Source organism: Caretta caretta, chromosome 21 (assembly GCF_965140235.1).
Source record: "Caretta caretta isolate rCarCar2 chromosome 21, rCarCar1.hap1, whole genome shotgun sequence".
Classification (NCBI taxonomy): Eukaryota; Metazoa; Chordata; order Testudines; family Cheloniidae; genus Caretta; species Caretta caretta.
In genome coordinates, this window is record NC_134226.1 from 11,559,751 (window position 1) to 11,575,559 (window position 15,809).

General features: G+C 53.6%; 1 protein-coding gene across 3 annotated transcripts in view; it reads left to right on the forward strand.

The window, feature by feature from the left end:
* Nucleotides 1-15,513, forward strand: part of DEF6 (DEF6 guanine nucleotide exchange factor) — a 35,284-nt gene extending 19,771 nt beyond the window's left edge. For 2 of the 3 annotated variants that reach the window (XM_048826486.2, XM_048826488.2), the window contains 9 exons: nucleotides 1,593-1,778; nucleotides 5,132-5,359; nucleotides 6,680-6,826; nucleotides 8,283-8,391; nucleotides 10,334-10,632; nucleotides 11,502-11,668; nucleotides 12,278-12,476; nucleotides 13,828-13,918; nucleotides 14,501-15,513. In XM_048826486.2, the coding sequence (XP_048682443.1) occupies nucleotides 1,593-1,778; nucleotides 5,132-5,359; nucleotides 6,680-6,826; nucleotides 8,283-8,391; nucleotides 10,334-10,632; nucleotides 11,502-11,668; nucleotides 12,278-12,476; nucleotides 13,828-13,918; nucleotides 14,501-14,712 (1,638 nt within the window). In that variant the 3' untranslated portion in view covers nucleotides 14,713-15,513. The remainder of the gene's footprint in view (nucleotides 1-1,592; nucleotides 1,779-5,131; nucleotides 5,360-6,679; nucleotides 6,827-8,282; nucleotides 8,392-10,333; nucleotides 10,633-11,501; nucleotides 11,669-12,277; nucleotides 12,477-13,827; nucleotides 13,919-14,500) is intronic. The other variant, XM_048826487.2, reaches the window with a different exon arrangement.
* The last annotated feature ends 296 nt before the right edge of the window (nucleotides 15,514-15,809 follow it).

A 15,809-nucleotide genomic window follows, 5' to 3' on the forward strand; every position in this document is an offset into this window, starting at 1 on the left:
TTAAATGCCCCTCCTCTGCACTGTAGTCAGCTGTCCATCTGCAGAGTTCTTAGCCCAAGACTTGGGGATCTCCTGGGTAGTAACACTAAGCAGTACAGGCTGTTAGTCCGTCAGGGAGCAAGAGAGAGCCACAGGCTCTGGCTATGTCCAGCAGCTCCAGTGAAGGATCTTGTTTATATTAATTACAGCTAAACCTTGTTCCTTGCCTCTGCCCTGCTATAGACTCCAGAGAATCACAGGTTGGAATCCTGACTGGGCCAGCCCAGCCCATTGAGTTTAGATAAATTGAGTTTCTTGTGGGTGGGTCTTTCAGAGGAGACATTTCAAAACCCAGCTCTTGTCTGCGTGGCCACGAAAAATATGAGAGGGCATTTTGATAAGAGTAAGTGGTTTACCCTGGTATTTACAGCCAAAAAGTTTCCCTCCCACCCTGCCCCTGGGCAGTGTGTTGTTTGGATGCTGCCCCACACCCCAGCAGTGGCTGCATTTCACTGAGGGTGGCTGTGCGCAGTTTGTAAAGTACCTTCTGGATGAAAAGTACTATAGAGCTGTGAGATGTGACTGAGCCATTATAGTCACTGTCATGGTATCCCCTGTGGGTCACGGAGTTCTGAAATAATCACTGACACACTGAACCGACCAGCTGTGAAAGCCCCCCCACACGGTCATGTCCAGGTCCATGTGCTCAAGGGCTAGGCCAGGCGCTGTAGTTCCTGGCAGCTGTTGAAACATCACACATCTTTAGGGTGACCAGATGTCCCAAGTTTATAGGGACAGTCCCCATATTTGGAGCTTTTTCTTGTCATCACCAATTACCCCCCACCCCCGTCCCGATTTTTCACATTTGCCATCTGGTCACCCTACGCATCTTGGATAGAGTTCGGGACTGGGACATAGGAGATCTGGGCTCTATTTGTGGCTCTGCTACTGCCCGGCTGGGTGACCTGGGATGAATCACGTCCCCGCTCTGTAAAAGTTTCCCCATCTGTAAAAGGGGGGTGCTGATCCCAACCCTACTGCATAAAGAGCTTTGAGACCCAAGAATGGAAATGACTCTCTAAATGCCAGGTATTGTTTATTATCTATCTTATGCTGCCTTCTGCTAGTTGGGTGCAATGGCAGAATTGCCAGGTCTGTCTGAGAGGGGGAGGATCATGCCTGGCTGACTTACGAGGTAGGTATCGTGACATGATGCCCTAGGTACTCCATTGCTGGGTGCATTAGTAAGAGACCGACAGGCAGCAATTCTGTATCAGAGTCCCTACCGCTCTGCCCTCTGGGTTCATGTTAGAGTGCTCTAGGACTAGAGCAGGGGCCTGGGAATTAGGACTCCTGACTTCTAGCCCCAGCTCTACTGGTGACATGCTGTGAGATCTTGGGCACATCACTTCCCCTTCCCATGCCTCACTTTCTCCAGGTGTCAAATGGGGGTAACGATGCTCCCCTACTTCCTGGGGGTGACAAGCAGCTTTGGGACTGTGGAGTGCTTTGCACTCCTGAGATGACAGGCACCATAGCAGGCTGTTACATTATTCCCAGTGCTTTGTAATGTCACGGCATCGCCTTCACTGGCTCCCGGGATGTGTCTGCAGGTGGAGGAAGGGGCTTTTGTCAAGGAGGATTTTGATGAGCTCTGCTGGACATTGACGGCAAAGAAGAATTACAAGCCCGACCGGAATGGGAACAGTGTCGTGTCCCATAAGGATGCCTTCAAGCTCTGGTGTCTCTTTAACTTCCTCTCTGAAGACAAATACCCTCTTGTCATGGTCCCAGATGAGGTAGGAGCTCCTTGTCTTGTCGTTTCACTCGCAGTCAGTTCCCCAGCTTCCCCCCCACTGAGGAAAACTCTGGCCAAGTGCAAGAGACTTTTATTGGACTGACAAATAACACAGTGAGCCAATACGGTCTAGTGACGTGTCGTTCATTTGTCTACCTTGCAACATTACAGCCAGGAATAGTGCTACAGGTTGGTACAGGAAAGCGCAAGGTTTTCCCTGCAGCATCACCAGTTCAATTCCAGCCTAGATCAGTGCTGACCAAGTAATTTGCCGGCTCTTAGCCGGCCTGTGTGGAATTAGTTTATTTCACCTCAGACCAGTCTCAGTGGGGCCAGAGATCACATCTCAAACTCCCATCCCCACACTGAATTGAGAACAAGTGCCAGCTTTGTTGGCAGTCCCAGCGGTGAGGCCAAGGGCTGAATGGATCGTGGAGACTGAATTCCCTTCTTGGGCTTAGAGGAGGGTCCCTCTAGGGCTTCTGCAACTGGGCAGACCGGGGTGAAGGATTGTGCTCTGCTTGTCCCGTGGATAAACAGAGGACTTTGGTGCAGGTTTAACGAAGCCCACACAGCTGCTGTAGAAAGGAGGGGTGACTAGGTGACAGCCGAAGGGAAGGAAGAGGGGTGAAGCTGTTGCAAGCAGTGGTATGAGAAGCGCTCTCTAGGCTGATCTGTTTCGTTACCTGGCCACCGTCCCCCTTACATGTGAGAACTGGCTATAACGGCTTGCAGAGCCAGAAGAGAGGTGGGTCAGAATTGTGTGTCCAAGAGGAAGGGAAGTAGCTGAGGCAGAGAGCAGCCCGTTCTGCCGGTGAAGCTGCAGAACAAGCTCGCGGGAGCCAGCCGTCGTTCCCCAGGGGACTGCTCCGTAGCGAAGGTCCTCGCCTGCGGCACGGATAGCCGGATGGCGTGGAAAGGGTGCGAGGAGACAGTGCTCTATCGGCTGGCTCGTATGATTTGCCGCCCTGGGCGTTCCACTCAGCTGGCCCTGCCTCCATCATGGAGGGCAGGCATTTTCAACCCCTCTTTGCAGGGAAAGGCCTGGGGAGAGCCATGTCTGATGCTTGCTATCCACTCCAGCTGGCTTTCATGGTGCGGATGCAGCTGTAGCAGAGAGGGGGAGGATACAGGGCTCGCGTTGCACCTGCCTGATCAGCCAGCACCATGTGCTGGAGCTGCGTGAGCGGCAAAAGCTGTCCGTTGAAAACACGAAAGCCCAAAAGCTGCACTTTTAGTTAGCTTCGAGCCCCCAGGTTTGTCATGGGGATGTAAACGGAGCTGAGCCAGGGACTCCCACCTGGGATTGCCATTGTGCACCTTCAGGAGCTGGCTGAGTGGGAGCCAGCTGCCGGTGCGGACATGCACTCGCACCCTGCAGGGCCCTCCCTAAGGCTGCCCCCCCTTTCCAAAACGAACGTGGAACAATAAGCCTCTCACAGCCCACCTAAACCCACACAACCCCATCAGCTCAGGGTGCTATCGGGGGAACGTTGCTGATCATTTCACTTCCCTAATGAGTAGCTTTATGTGCGTGGTTTTGTCAGTAGAATCTCCTGCACCGCATGACGTAGTTGGACCACTGCATGCTGGGATGTGGTGCCCGTGAGCGGCTGCGGAGCGGCGGAGTCCGTGTTTTAGCCAGCGGGAAAGGCTCTGACCACCCCAGATATGCAAGTGCATGCCACAGGGTTAATTAAAAGAGAGGAATCCCAGCCACTCAGCCAAAGCGGCTAATCATAATCTCTAAATTCCACTAGGCACACGGGAAGAAAGGGAGGGTTTTTATGGTCTCCCGAGGCAGAACTAAAGTCCCCATTAGGTGGTTTGCAAATCCACAGTCTCGGGCGGGGAAAATAAACCCATTGCCCCTGGCTCCAGAGCTGGTCAGCAATAAGGGGATGGTCTGGGCCTGGCCTTGCCCGTCTGACTGACGGGCTGGTGAGGATGGCCTCTGTCATGCCCCCATGCTGGGCGCTCTCTGCTCCCACCCCGTGGCGGCTGCTCTTGCTCCATCTCCCCTTTAGATCAGCAAAAACCGGAGCTGTGCGCATGCATACACAGCAACCGCACTTCCTGTTCCCCAAGAGAGGCATTTCCTGTTCCACAGACCTTGACACACTGAATCATCTTTCTGTTTGAGTGGCGCTGCCGGGGGGCTGGGCATTCGCCTGCTTCTTATAAAGGGGGCAGAGTATTGGGGCTTTTTCCTTCTCCTCTGAGTTAGGCTGTTGTGCGGGGGGGACATCCAATCCAGGGGACAGAGTCGGCACTATCACTTGCCCTGGGTTACACCACAATTAAACCACAATGACTGCAGCAGGGTTGCATGGATGTCAAACTCGACCCTTCACATCTGGGCTCTGGCTCAGCTCTTGGGAGATGAGGTGGCCGAACCCCTCAGTTAAAATAACCAAACAAAAACCAAAACTTTCTGATGGTTTTTTTTTTTCTTATTTTTTTTTAATTTCAAGGTGATTTCCTGACGTTTTGACCCACTTTCTGGGAGACCATCTCTCCCCCATCTTACAGTAATTTGCTGTGATCTCAACAGCAGCCAGAAAGGGGCCCAGAAATCCCCAGCTAAGACTGAGATTACAGCACTGGTATGAGACACCTGCCTCGTGCCCTAGCTCTAGCACATTTGAGGTAGTTATCCAGCCCCTGTGACGGATTCTGCAGAATCTAAACATTTTTTTTAAAAAGAAGTTTCTAGTTTTTACGGTTGCAAAAAACACTTCCCAAAAGCAAACTGGCTGTAGACAATGCAACTCTATCTTCCTGAGTCTGCATGCAGCCTGAAACAGCCAGATCTGAGCAGTGTGAGCTTCACCCAGTCATCTGCAATTGTGTGTTTACCCTGAAACCTAATGATGGTTCTTCATGAAATGGAATTTAAAATATTTTAAGTGTATCACTGTGATTGTCAGCAGTTGTGTGTGTGTGTTGGGTAATCGCTATGTGAGTGAGGGGCAGAAATAGCAACTTGATTCTTTCCTACTTGACAAAACTGAGTGCAGTAGTAACTGTACTAAGTAAAATCATAGGCCAAGACTTTCAAAACTGATCACTGATTTTTGGTTGTTTTGGGGTGGGCTACTAATGACTGGGGGGGAGTCTCAGGTGGAAATGTGGATTTCCCTACTTCTTTTCAGTGAACATGGGGATTCCCCCAGGTCCCTGGGGTGGAGTTGGGGGTGCCCCCAGCTCTCTGGAAGTTTGGGGGTGAAAGTAGTGTCCATGGGGTGAAATACGGTTGCTTCCAGGATCTGCGGGTGTTCTGGGGTGGCCCCATGTCTCTGGTGGTCCCCAGGTGGAAATGGCTCTTGCTTTGCCCCCCAACCCCACCTGCAGGTGGAGTACCTGCTGAAGAAGGTCTGCACCTCCATGAACGTGGAGCTGAACTGCTGCGAGCTGGATGACTACCTCTCGCAGGATCCCCAGCACCAGAACGGCATGACGGTCTGGCAATTCCTGGACCTGGTGAACTCAGGGAAGCTCCTGCGGGGGATCGAGCGGGAGGCCGTCAGCATGGCCGTTGAAGAGGTGTACCAGGAGGTCATTGAGGACATGCTCAAACAGGCAAGGAGCTAGCAGGGACCCTGGGAGACGAGCTACTGGGAGAGGAGCTCGGGCTGGGTTCTGATCCCCACCAGAAATGGGCTGCACCATGTAACCTTGTCACTGAGCCCAGGGGCTGTGGGGACCTGCCCATCTCGGGGCAAAGCCACGCCCTTTCCTCTCACCCCAGGAACAATCTTTCACCCCTCCCCAGTTCCATATGGACAAGGTCATAGGGCTATTCCGAGACAACCCTACCTGCTGAGTTCATGGGGAGGGGTGAGTTTAGAGCCCTGGACAGGGGAGCTGAGCCTCCCTCCTGCCCCAATCCTTCCTGGGAAGCTCGTGGGAACTACATGTGCAAAGGGCTCCCCGAGACAGCAGCCACCCCGAGACAGCCAGGTGATGAGTCTGCCAGGAGCGTCTGGGCACGAGGCAGTCTCTCAGCCCTTCTTATTAGCTACGAGGCCAGTTTTTGTACCTAAATTTTTTGCTAAACTGAACACAGACCCTTGCTCGCAGCCAGCATCTCTGATTGTTTGTTGTGACAGCGTTGCCTAGCAGTGCTTAGAGCAAGGAACAGCAGAGTCAAGGCTGCTGGGTCCCATTCCCGTTGTGTAATCCTGGCCAAGTCACCCAATGTAGCCCTGGCCAAGCCAAGCTGCCTCAGTTTACACACCTGCAGGTTGGAGACTGCTTTCGCCTGTCTTGTGGGAGCACAGCGAGAGCCTTGAATAGAAGGTGCTGGAGAAGGGAAAGTGTCCTCTGTATCTTAAACCTGATCCCAAAGCCCTCTGAGCGATAAAGCACTTGTGTGTCTGGTTGGCTGCTCAGGAGCACAGGTGTTCATTGGGTTTTCCTTTCGGAAAGTGCCTGTCCATGCTTATAACCGAGTGTGTAGCCAGCTAGCGGCTCAAGCCGTGGCTTGTGGCCATGCCCGCCATAGCTGATGTGCAGTTGGTAATGTGGCTGGGCTGTTGGCTGACGCCTGTTTCTGTAACCAGTTCGGCACACTGTGGATAGGACCTGTGCTAGTCAAGCTGGTTTGGCAGGTCCTTCTTGCTCCCAGCAAGCTGTGTGCAGGATCACACTGTGGGGCACATTGCTCCATGCATGTCTGCTGGGCACCCCGTTCCCTCCTGAGGCAATACGGGACAGGGGCCAGCAGATTTCCCAGCGTGCACCAATACGCACACCGGTAGGAAGCACGGTAGCTGCGGATGCACCGAAATGGTTCTGATGGCTGGGTGGGAGCCAGGTGCAAACCCCCCCTTGGACTCATAGCGCAGGGGCTCTCTGGCACGGCCCCTGGTTTGAGATCCCAACTCTGTCTGGGTGCAGGGCTACCTCTGGAAGAAGGGCCAGCTGAGGCGGAACTGGTCCGAGCGATGGTTCACACTAAAGCCCAGTGCCCTCTCCTACTACATGAGCGAGGAGCGGAAGGAGAAGAAAGGCAGCATTGCCTTGGACAAACATTGCTGCGTGGAGGTAACTGCGCCAGGGTCCGGTGGAGAGAGGCTGAGCTGGGCCATCGGTGCAATAACAGTTCCCCCCTGTCTCCCCCACGTGTGCATGCACCCCAGGTGCTACTGGTCCAGTGGGTGATAGACCCCAGGCAGTGCCTGTGGAAAGAGAGCCGGGGACATACGGTCAGACTGATTTCACCTCCGGTCAGACTGATTTCACTTCTGTTAACACAAGAGCCGCAGGGCAGCTCGAGGCTAGAAAGGCTCCCCAGATGCCATGGTGATGGACGGTGTTCAAGAACCAAAACCAACCGGATTTTCACAGGCTAGGGCACAAGGGTGGCTGCTGTGTACGTCTCCACTCAGCACGCTGCAAAAAACCGGTGTGTTCTTAGCTTGGGTTAAAACAGCAGGGCAGATGCAGCACTTGGGTTTTAACTCGGGTCAGCAGCGTGAGCTCCAGCCTATAGGACAGCCTTGAGCTGCTAACCCGAGTTCAAGGCCTTGTTGCTGTGTCTTTGCTGCTATTTTAACCTGCATTTGCCAACATGTGCTAAGAACGCACCTTTTGTGGCGTGGACTTACCCTATGTGACATGAGCTTGCTCGTCGTCAGCCCAGCTCCCAGCCAGCCGGCCTCCCTGACAGAAAAATCCCTGCTACAATTGGTGCTAATTGGCAGTCTCTGAGGAAGGGCCAAGGACTGAATGGGCCCTGGAGACTGAGCTCTCTCGATTGGATCAGATACCTATTGGGCAGGGGCCTGGGTGGGGCAAGTTTGTCCTGTCAAGCCCTGTATTTGGGATAGATGGAGGACTTGGCTCTCCCGGGCTGTCAGTCCAGCACCTTTCACCAGCACTAAATCCACACCAGGTTTCAATCAGTTTTACTGCTGGCTTCTCCACTCCAGCATTGCCGGCTGCTGCAGGGTCCCCCGGGGGCGTGCAGTGACATCACTGGTACACAGGGCTATGCTCGAGGGTCATCTGATCTGACAGACCCGGCATATGAAGAAGCTGTGTGCTGCCTGACATCCCACCTGCCGCATGCATGTGTCGGTGGGGGTGGGGATGGGGATGCGCGTCCATTGCTGGTACCTGGCCTAGCAATATCAGCTGGGTGCCAGGCTGCCCTTTGTCAGCACGCTGCTCCAAAGGCTTCTGTCCAGCAAAGGAGGGGTTAATACAGGGCCCCGATTGTACAGGGACTGGGGGAGGCTGATCATAGGCGGGAGAGGAAAGAAACGTTTCTCTTCCTTGTAATTCCTGCCCCTTTATGTCCAGAAGGAAAGGCCCTAGGGAAAGGGCACGGTGGGGAGCTGCCTGGGCCAAAGGAGGGGGACTGGCAGGCTGGGAGTTGTGCTGTGGGGGGCTGTCCCAGACTGTAGGATGGGGGGAGGGGGAATTTGCTCCGTGGGCGCAGGGGGGATTTGCACTATTCCAGGAACGGGAGCGGTAACTCCTTCCCCTCTCCCCTTAGGTCCTGCCCGACCGGGAAGGCAAAAGGTGCATGTTCTGCGTGAAAACCTCTTCTCGCACGTATGAGATGAGTGCCTCGGACACCAAGCAGCGGCAGGAGTGGACGCTAGGTTTGTGCCACAGCGCCCCCGCCGGGCTCTCGGCCCACCCTCCCTCTCCATCCTGCCTTCCTCTTGCTCCTGAGTCGCTTCAGTGGAAGGAAAAGATGAAACCGTGGGGTGGCAAAGGAGGCAGCCTCTGCCCTTGAGCTCTCTGTGCACCTCTGCACGCTCAGCACCCCTGGCAGGGCTGCCCCAGGCTCATAAAACTGAGACCCCGTTTCTTTCCACAGGATAGTAGCAACTCCCATTAACTTCAGTGGTGCTGGCTGCTTGTACCCTCTGCTGGGAGAAGGGGGAATGCCGAGTCTGATTCTTGGCATTCTCTGTCTCTCTTACATGTGGGTGGGTAGGACATTCCCTTGATGTCCTTCGGAGTTCCCCTTTCCCCTGCTTGTGAGCTATGTGCCACTCAGCAGCCTCACTCCACCCCAGAGGTGGCCACATTTTGTGCTAGGTGCTGTGTGTATCTCATTGGTGAAGCGCTTTGGGATGAAACTGAGAGAGATTCTAATTAACTAGCCACTTAAAGCAAACTAAATGAGGCACTGCAGCCTAGTGGCTAGAGCATTGAACAGGGACTCAGGAGACCTGGGCTCCTGGCTTGGTCACCTAGGCTGCTGGGTGACCTTGGGCAAGTCACTTCCCCTCGCTGGGCCTCAGTTTCCCCATCTGTAAAATGGGGTTAATGTAAAGAACTGGGAGATCTACCGATGGAAAGAGCTAGGTTTTATTATTAACCAGCTTTTCTTGTAAACCTCTCCCAAGATTCCGCTAGTGTCTGATCAGCTGGCACAGGTGCCCATTTCACAGCATTCACACCCAAACACTATTTCCAAAATGTTTCAAGTTGTTTGGAGTTAGCTGCTGGACCTTCCAACATCATGTTGCTGCAAACCAGGTCACTTTAATCAGACTGACTCAGAATCCATGTCAAACAGCCACTCCCTCGAAGAGCCATACAGATGCTGCCATGCTTAGCACTTTACAACCGCGAAGTAATTAGCACCCTTGGGACACAAATGAGGATTGTTGCACAGATTGAGAAACTGAGGCACGGGTTGGTCAAAGGCCTGATCCTGTTAAGTGACCACAGCTCCCATTGAAGTCAAGTAGGTCTCAGCACCCTGCAGGACTGGGTCCAGAGCTCATCCTTTGGATGATGTGGATGTATTTGACATACACGTGCATCTAGAGGGGTCAAAATGCAGGACGTAGAACCCAGGAGTCCTATCTGCCAGGCTCCCAGTCTCATTTTCGTAGTAGGCCATGCTCCGGCCTTGTGGCTGCTGACACGCTGGCTTTAGAAAAGGTTCAGAAAAGGGCACCTAAAATGATGAGGGGTTTGGAACGGATCCCATATGAGGAGAGATTAAAGAGGACTGGACTTTTCAGCTTGGAAAAGAGGAGACTAAGGGGGATATGATAGAGGTTATAAAATCATGAGTGGTGTGGAGAAAGTGAATAAGGGAAAGTTATTTACTTGTTCCCATAATATAAGAACTAGGGGCCACCAAATGAAATTAATGGGTATCGGGTTTAAAAGGAAGTTCTTCGCTCAGTGCACAGTCAACCTGTGGAACTCCTTGCCTGAGGAGGTTGTGAAGGCTAGGACTATAACAGGGTTTAAAAGAGAACTGGATAAATTCAGAGGTTAAGTGCATTAATGGCTATTAGCCAGGATGGGTAAGGAATGGTGTCCCTAGCCTGTTTGTCAGAGGGTGGAGATGGATGGCAGGAGAGAGATCACTTGATCGTTACCTGTTACGTTCAGTCCCTCTGGGGCACGTGGCACTGGCCACTGTCAGTAAACAGGATACTGGGCTGGATGGACCTTTGGTCTGACCCAGTCTGGCCATTCTTGTGTTCTTATGACACGCTGCAGCAGCTGGATCTATGGCCCAGCCTGGTGTGGCCCTGCTGAATTTCCTTTCCTTCCTTCCTTCCCTCCCAGCCATTCAGACGGCGATCCGGTTGCAAGCAGAGGGGAAGAAGTCCCTGCACAAGGACCTGAAGCAGAAGCGCCGGGAGCAGAGGGAGCAGCGGGAGAGGCGGAAGGCTGCCAAGGAGGAGGAGATGCAGCGCCTCAAGCAGCTGCAGGAGGAGAAGGAGCGGAAGCTGCAGGAGCTGGAGCTGCTCAAGGAGGCCCAGCGGCAGGCGGAGCTGCTGCTGCAGGAGGAAGAGCAGCGGCGCCGGCTGCAGCACGAGGAGATGCAGAGGACCTTGGAGGTCCAGCTGAAGGAGGCTGAGCAGGTTGGCGGGGAGGGAGGAGAGGTGCCGTCCATGCTGGGAGGTTTCCATTAGCGCAGGGGACAGTTTCTCTCTTGGTCTCCCTTGTAACTCACCAGAGACCCCGAAGTTGGTAAAATCTGGGTCACTACTGCTGTAGCCTCCTGGGTCTTTTCACTGGCAAACTCCAGACCCCTGTGCGCAGCAGCTCCTGGCACAGGCCGTCCCAGGCACTGCGTCCCATTGGGGCTGCACTGGGGCTCTCCCTGCTTTGCAAGCCTAGCACAGTACTTGCCCCCAGCTTGCCAAGCAGTTCTCAGACCCAGGCTGAAGGGCCACCCCTCCATTTTCCCCGTCATAAGGGGCTCGGTTTGCAGTTGCACCGTGCGTCTTCACGACGGCTGATCGAAATTCAAGCGCCCCGAAGGCCAGCTGGCTGGGCACGCGCGGGGCTTCGATTTCACAGTCCTGTGCAGTCCGGGGCGCTACTTGGCGTAGCTGGGACATCCAAATGGCAACGGGGACAGTCTCTGCAGCCCAGTTCATTCCCAATTCAGCAGGAAGGCCTGCTGGGTGGCCAGTGTCACATCTTTGGGGAGCAGGCTGAGGTCCCTGTTGCCCACCCCTGGATTTGCTGGTTAGCTGCTGCAGAGGGTTCAGGTCTAAAGGCACCACCGCCCTGGGGAGCTAGGGACAGGGCCGGTGAATGCGTCTCCCAGCGCCCTGTAGAACCACAAGCCGGCTGCACAGGGGCGTCCGTGGCGGGGGATACGTCCAGCTCCATCTTCCTGGCAGTACAGAGAGGAGAGGCCGGGTTCGGGTGGGGGCTGGGGACCCCTGCGCTTGGCTGCGTGCTGCCCATGCCGATCACCGTCTCCTCCCTGCGGCTCCAGGCTCGCGCCTCCATGCAGGCTGAGATGGTGCTGAAGGAGGCGGAGGCCGAGCGGCAGCGGAAGCGGATCGTGGAGCTGGAGGAGATGCAGGCGCGGCTCCAGGAGGCCCTGCACCAGGAGGTGAAGGCACGGCAGGACGAGGAGTCTGTGAGATACGCCCAGGCCAGGTATAACCAGGAAATACCTTCCTTCCTACTGACTCCTCAGTGGGCAATGCTCTAAGATCTGGCTGCAGCTCAGCTGGGACCGGAGGAGCTGGGAGCTCCTGCACAGCCATTCACTGGGGTGCTTTTCCTTGCCTAGTGGTGGCTGGGCCACATATAGAGGTTGATGCGCCGGCTACAGCCTTGGCTAACAGAGCTGGGTCTTTTAGGTCCGACAGTGAGGCTCCTGCTTTTAGATCCAGAGGTCACAGGTTTAATTCCCACTGCTGCCGACCCACTCAGGGGTGTGGCGTTACTCCAGCACTCCTCCACTATTCCCCACCGCGCCCCTCGCTGGAAGAGATGGAGACGGGGGAAACTGAGAACTTCTTTCAGAGCCGGTGCTCCAACACCGTTCCTTACAGTGCCCAGCCTTCCCAGCTGGTACCCCTTCCCAGCCAGCACCTCTACGCCATTCCCTACAGCAGTTCCCGCTGGAGGAGATCAGGTGTGGAGCCAATCCCCCAGCGTTCTTGCTGGGTCTGGAATAGCTCTGAGCCCCGCCGCGGCAAGGTCGGGTGTGTTGGTCGCTTGGAGGGTGGGGTACAGCCACCTCTCGCTCTTTCTCGGCAGGTTGCTGGCTGAGGAGGAGGAGAAGCTGAAGGAGCTGATGAAGCTGAAGGAGGAGCAGGAGGAATACATCATCCAGACCCAGCGGGAGAAGCAGGTCCTTAAGCAGGAGATGGAAAACAAGAGCAAATATTTGGAAGAGGCCCAAAAGCAGCTGGAAGAAGTGAGAGAGAACAGGCAGAGGGTAGACCAGGATGTCATGGTGAGCATCGTACCAGTCCTACTTCCCAGACTGCCGTTAACCCCCCTGAGAGAGATTTACCAAGCCCACCACCTGGAAAGAAATAGGTTGGCTTTTCTACATTGGAAATCGGGGTTTCCTCTCAGGGAAGATCGCATAATTTACTTTTAGCATGTGATTCTCCTTAATATTAGAGAAACGGGGTGCGATCCTGTTCTCACATACCCTGCTGTAAATGTGGAGTAGCTGTATTGAAGTAGACGGCATTACACCCATGTAAACGCTGGTAAATCAAGGAAATCGGGCCAATGGATTTCAACAGAAGAGAACTCCCCTGTCTAAGCATCTATAAATATACCCATCGCCATATCATCTAGGTGTTCATGTTTCTTGGTAAAGGGGCTGTTGGTGAGTGACTGGTGCCTGCTCTGATGGGCAGAGTTTCAGACTCTTCCGCAGGAGTGGTGCGTTCTCCTCTGTATACGAGGGAGCAGAGTTTACTTTAGCTTTACGGTAGCTTTGTTTGCAGCAGTGGTAGCATCCTCTGAGTGGCAGACCAGCCAGAAGAGTGAGAGATCACAAGGTGTCTTAGCAGCGTGTTACAGCTAAGAATGTTCTCTTCCATAGGTTAAGAACAGTTTCCCAAAGAATATTGGCGGGAAGGGAGGAAGTGGTGGTTTGAGTGATGAGTGGTGGTTGTAAGTTTCACGCCCACTAGGCTTGGCTGGCAAACTCTATTGTGGGAAATCTGCTGGAATGGCACCCCTAAGGGTGGGTCGCCAAACCACCAAGAGGGGGGTTCCCTCGCTACCATGTTGCATCTGTCATTTATTATCTGTCATTTATTGAGTCATTTATTATCTGTCCGGCAGCATCTGTGTACGTGGGGCACTTTGTGGTCATCAATCGAGGCCAGAGCCCCGCCTTGAGGGGTGACAATGGACCGTTTATGGGTAGCAAAGGCATCCAGGCGTGGGGATGGAGGGGATTAGAGCAGTGAAAAAGCAGAGCTGGGGTGGCAAAGAGCAGCCTGATTAGGAAGGTGTCGGTAGCTGAGCACTGCTCTGGCCGTAGCAGACCCCATGCAAAATTCAGGACGGTCACACAAATCAGAGTACCCCTCTGGCCCATGGGGCTTGGTGTCCCCAAAGCTGGCTCTGGTTGCCAGGCTGGTGTTGGTTCAAAGCCCTGCCAAAGCAGAGCCCAGGATAGTTGAGGTCAAACTCCATTCTTCAAGGCAATGTAAGGGTGAGGCCCAGTTTCTGTGCAAAGGAGCTGGGAACTTTCTGTAGCTGGTTCAGGGCACGTGGGTCTGCACTAGGTGGATTTATCAGCTGCGTGCGTGTTACCTGCCTGTTCCTGTTCATTTCAGGCGGCCCAGAGGAAGCTCCGACAGGCCAGCACCAATGTCAAGCACTGGAACGTCCAGATGAATCGACTGATGCACCCCATTGGGCCAGGAGGTGAGAGGCGGGGCTAGGACTTCAGGGCAAAGATATACCTTAATGTGACAGCTCATTATTTTGCAGCCATTCTGCCTTGGGATCCTTTCATATCTCACAAGCTAAACAGGGTTGGGCCTGGTCGTTACTTGGATGGGAGTCCTCCAAGGAACACGTGTCGCGCTTGGGAGCACTGAGCAGTTGGAGACACTCTCTTCCACACAGAATGTAAATACAAGATCCTAACTACTTGTGGTTATTAAATATTCCGTTGTGTCCCTTTTCACTGGGGTAGGGGGTGCTAAACCAAGTCACCTAGCCAAATGCCAGGGAGAGCAATTGCGTTCTGCCTCTTCTTTCACTTTCTGTCTTTGCCTAGTGTTGCTCTGTGCTGTTTAACAGCTGCAAGGCTGCACCCCAGAAGTAGCTGCATTTCAGGAGCAGGTGAAGTGAGAATATACACTCAAGTCAGTGAAGTGCTTTGGGATGAATGGCCGTTACATTACACGGCTGCGGTGACACTGAGAGGCCTATGGCTGTGCTGCTTCCGTCTGAAACTGCACGTGCCGTGGGAAATAATCATCTGTTTGCATCTGTTCCCAGAGAAGCGTACGACGACGTGTGGAGGATTCCCCAGCATCCCACCCGTGCTCCTCACCAGGAGGGAGTCGTCCCTCAAGCTCGGGCAGAGATTAGAAGATAAGAACTATGATCTTGAGAGGGAAGACAGCAAGAAGAACGTGAACAATGGAGAGACCAGGAGGCTGTCGCTATCTCCTGACATGGACACCACGGCCACGGAACCCTCCGACTAGCCTCAGGAGCATGGCAGAGCCCAGCGCAGAACTGTGGGCACCTCGGGGTGTTCAGACTAGCAACAGTAGTCAATGCGGTGATCTCTGTAGGGAGATGAGCTGTATGTAGACACATGCCAGAGAAAAGTACAGATTCTATAGGAGACGTATATAATGCATCTAGGGCAGCGGTACTTCCACTTTATGCAACTAAAGATTGGTTGCAAAATGCGAGGAGCCCCAGAGCCACACCTGACTTGCGGAGATATTGCGGCTTCTACCATCTGTGTTGCACAGGTGCAGCCCTTGGCGATTACAACTCCCAGCATGCTGTGCTCCGTTTTGACCTGAGCAGCCTGCTGCCTTCCATAGTAAAGCTGAGGGTGGCTGTGGATTGCCTTGTAGAATCCTGCAGACTGTTTGGCCCATGGACCCTGCTCTGGCCACCCCGCCCCGGATTAGGATTTCCCAGCTAATTGCTATTGCAACCACAGCCATCTAGCACCCCGAGATGTAAAGTGCATGGCTCATGTAAAGGTGACGTCCAAAAGAGACTTCAAAAATTGAGCTGTGCCTTATTTTGCTTATTTTATAAAGACAGCCAAGAAGATGTTTGGGATTTTTTTACCTTAAATATCGGCCTTGTCAAATCTTCCCTATTTTCCCAGGAGGACCCATGGGTATTGTGTGCCTTCATGTCTTTATAGAGGGGGTAGGGAGGGACTCTTTAACAAAGATGTGCTTTCTCTAAGGTCTTCATTAGTCACTGGAGTCAAATAGATGCTAACCAAAAGGAACCAGAAATAAAGCTTTTTAAAACAATGCGACTGTAAATCTCCTTCCCCTCTGAACTGCTCCTCTTTCACTCTCCTCCTGACCCGTGTGATGTCCTGCTTTCACTAGTTCTCCTTTCTCTGTTGAGTCTTCCCGAGCAGGCAAGGTCTGAACTTCTAACGCAGGGAACGATCCATTTAAAAATAAATCCTTCTCAGGTTTCTTTATCCATCATCAAGACCTGAAAAATGACACGAGTTGGTCATCTTTTCCTTTTCCGTGGACCCTATAGTGAGGGCAAGAGTTGAGTGGGGATGCCATGAAGGGTTCAGAGGTGAAGTCAC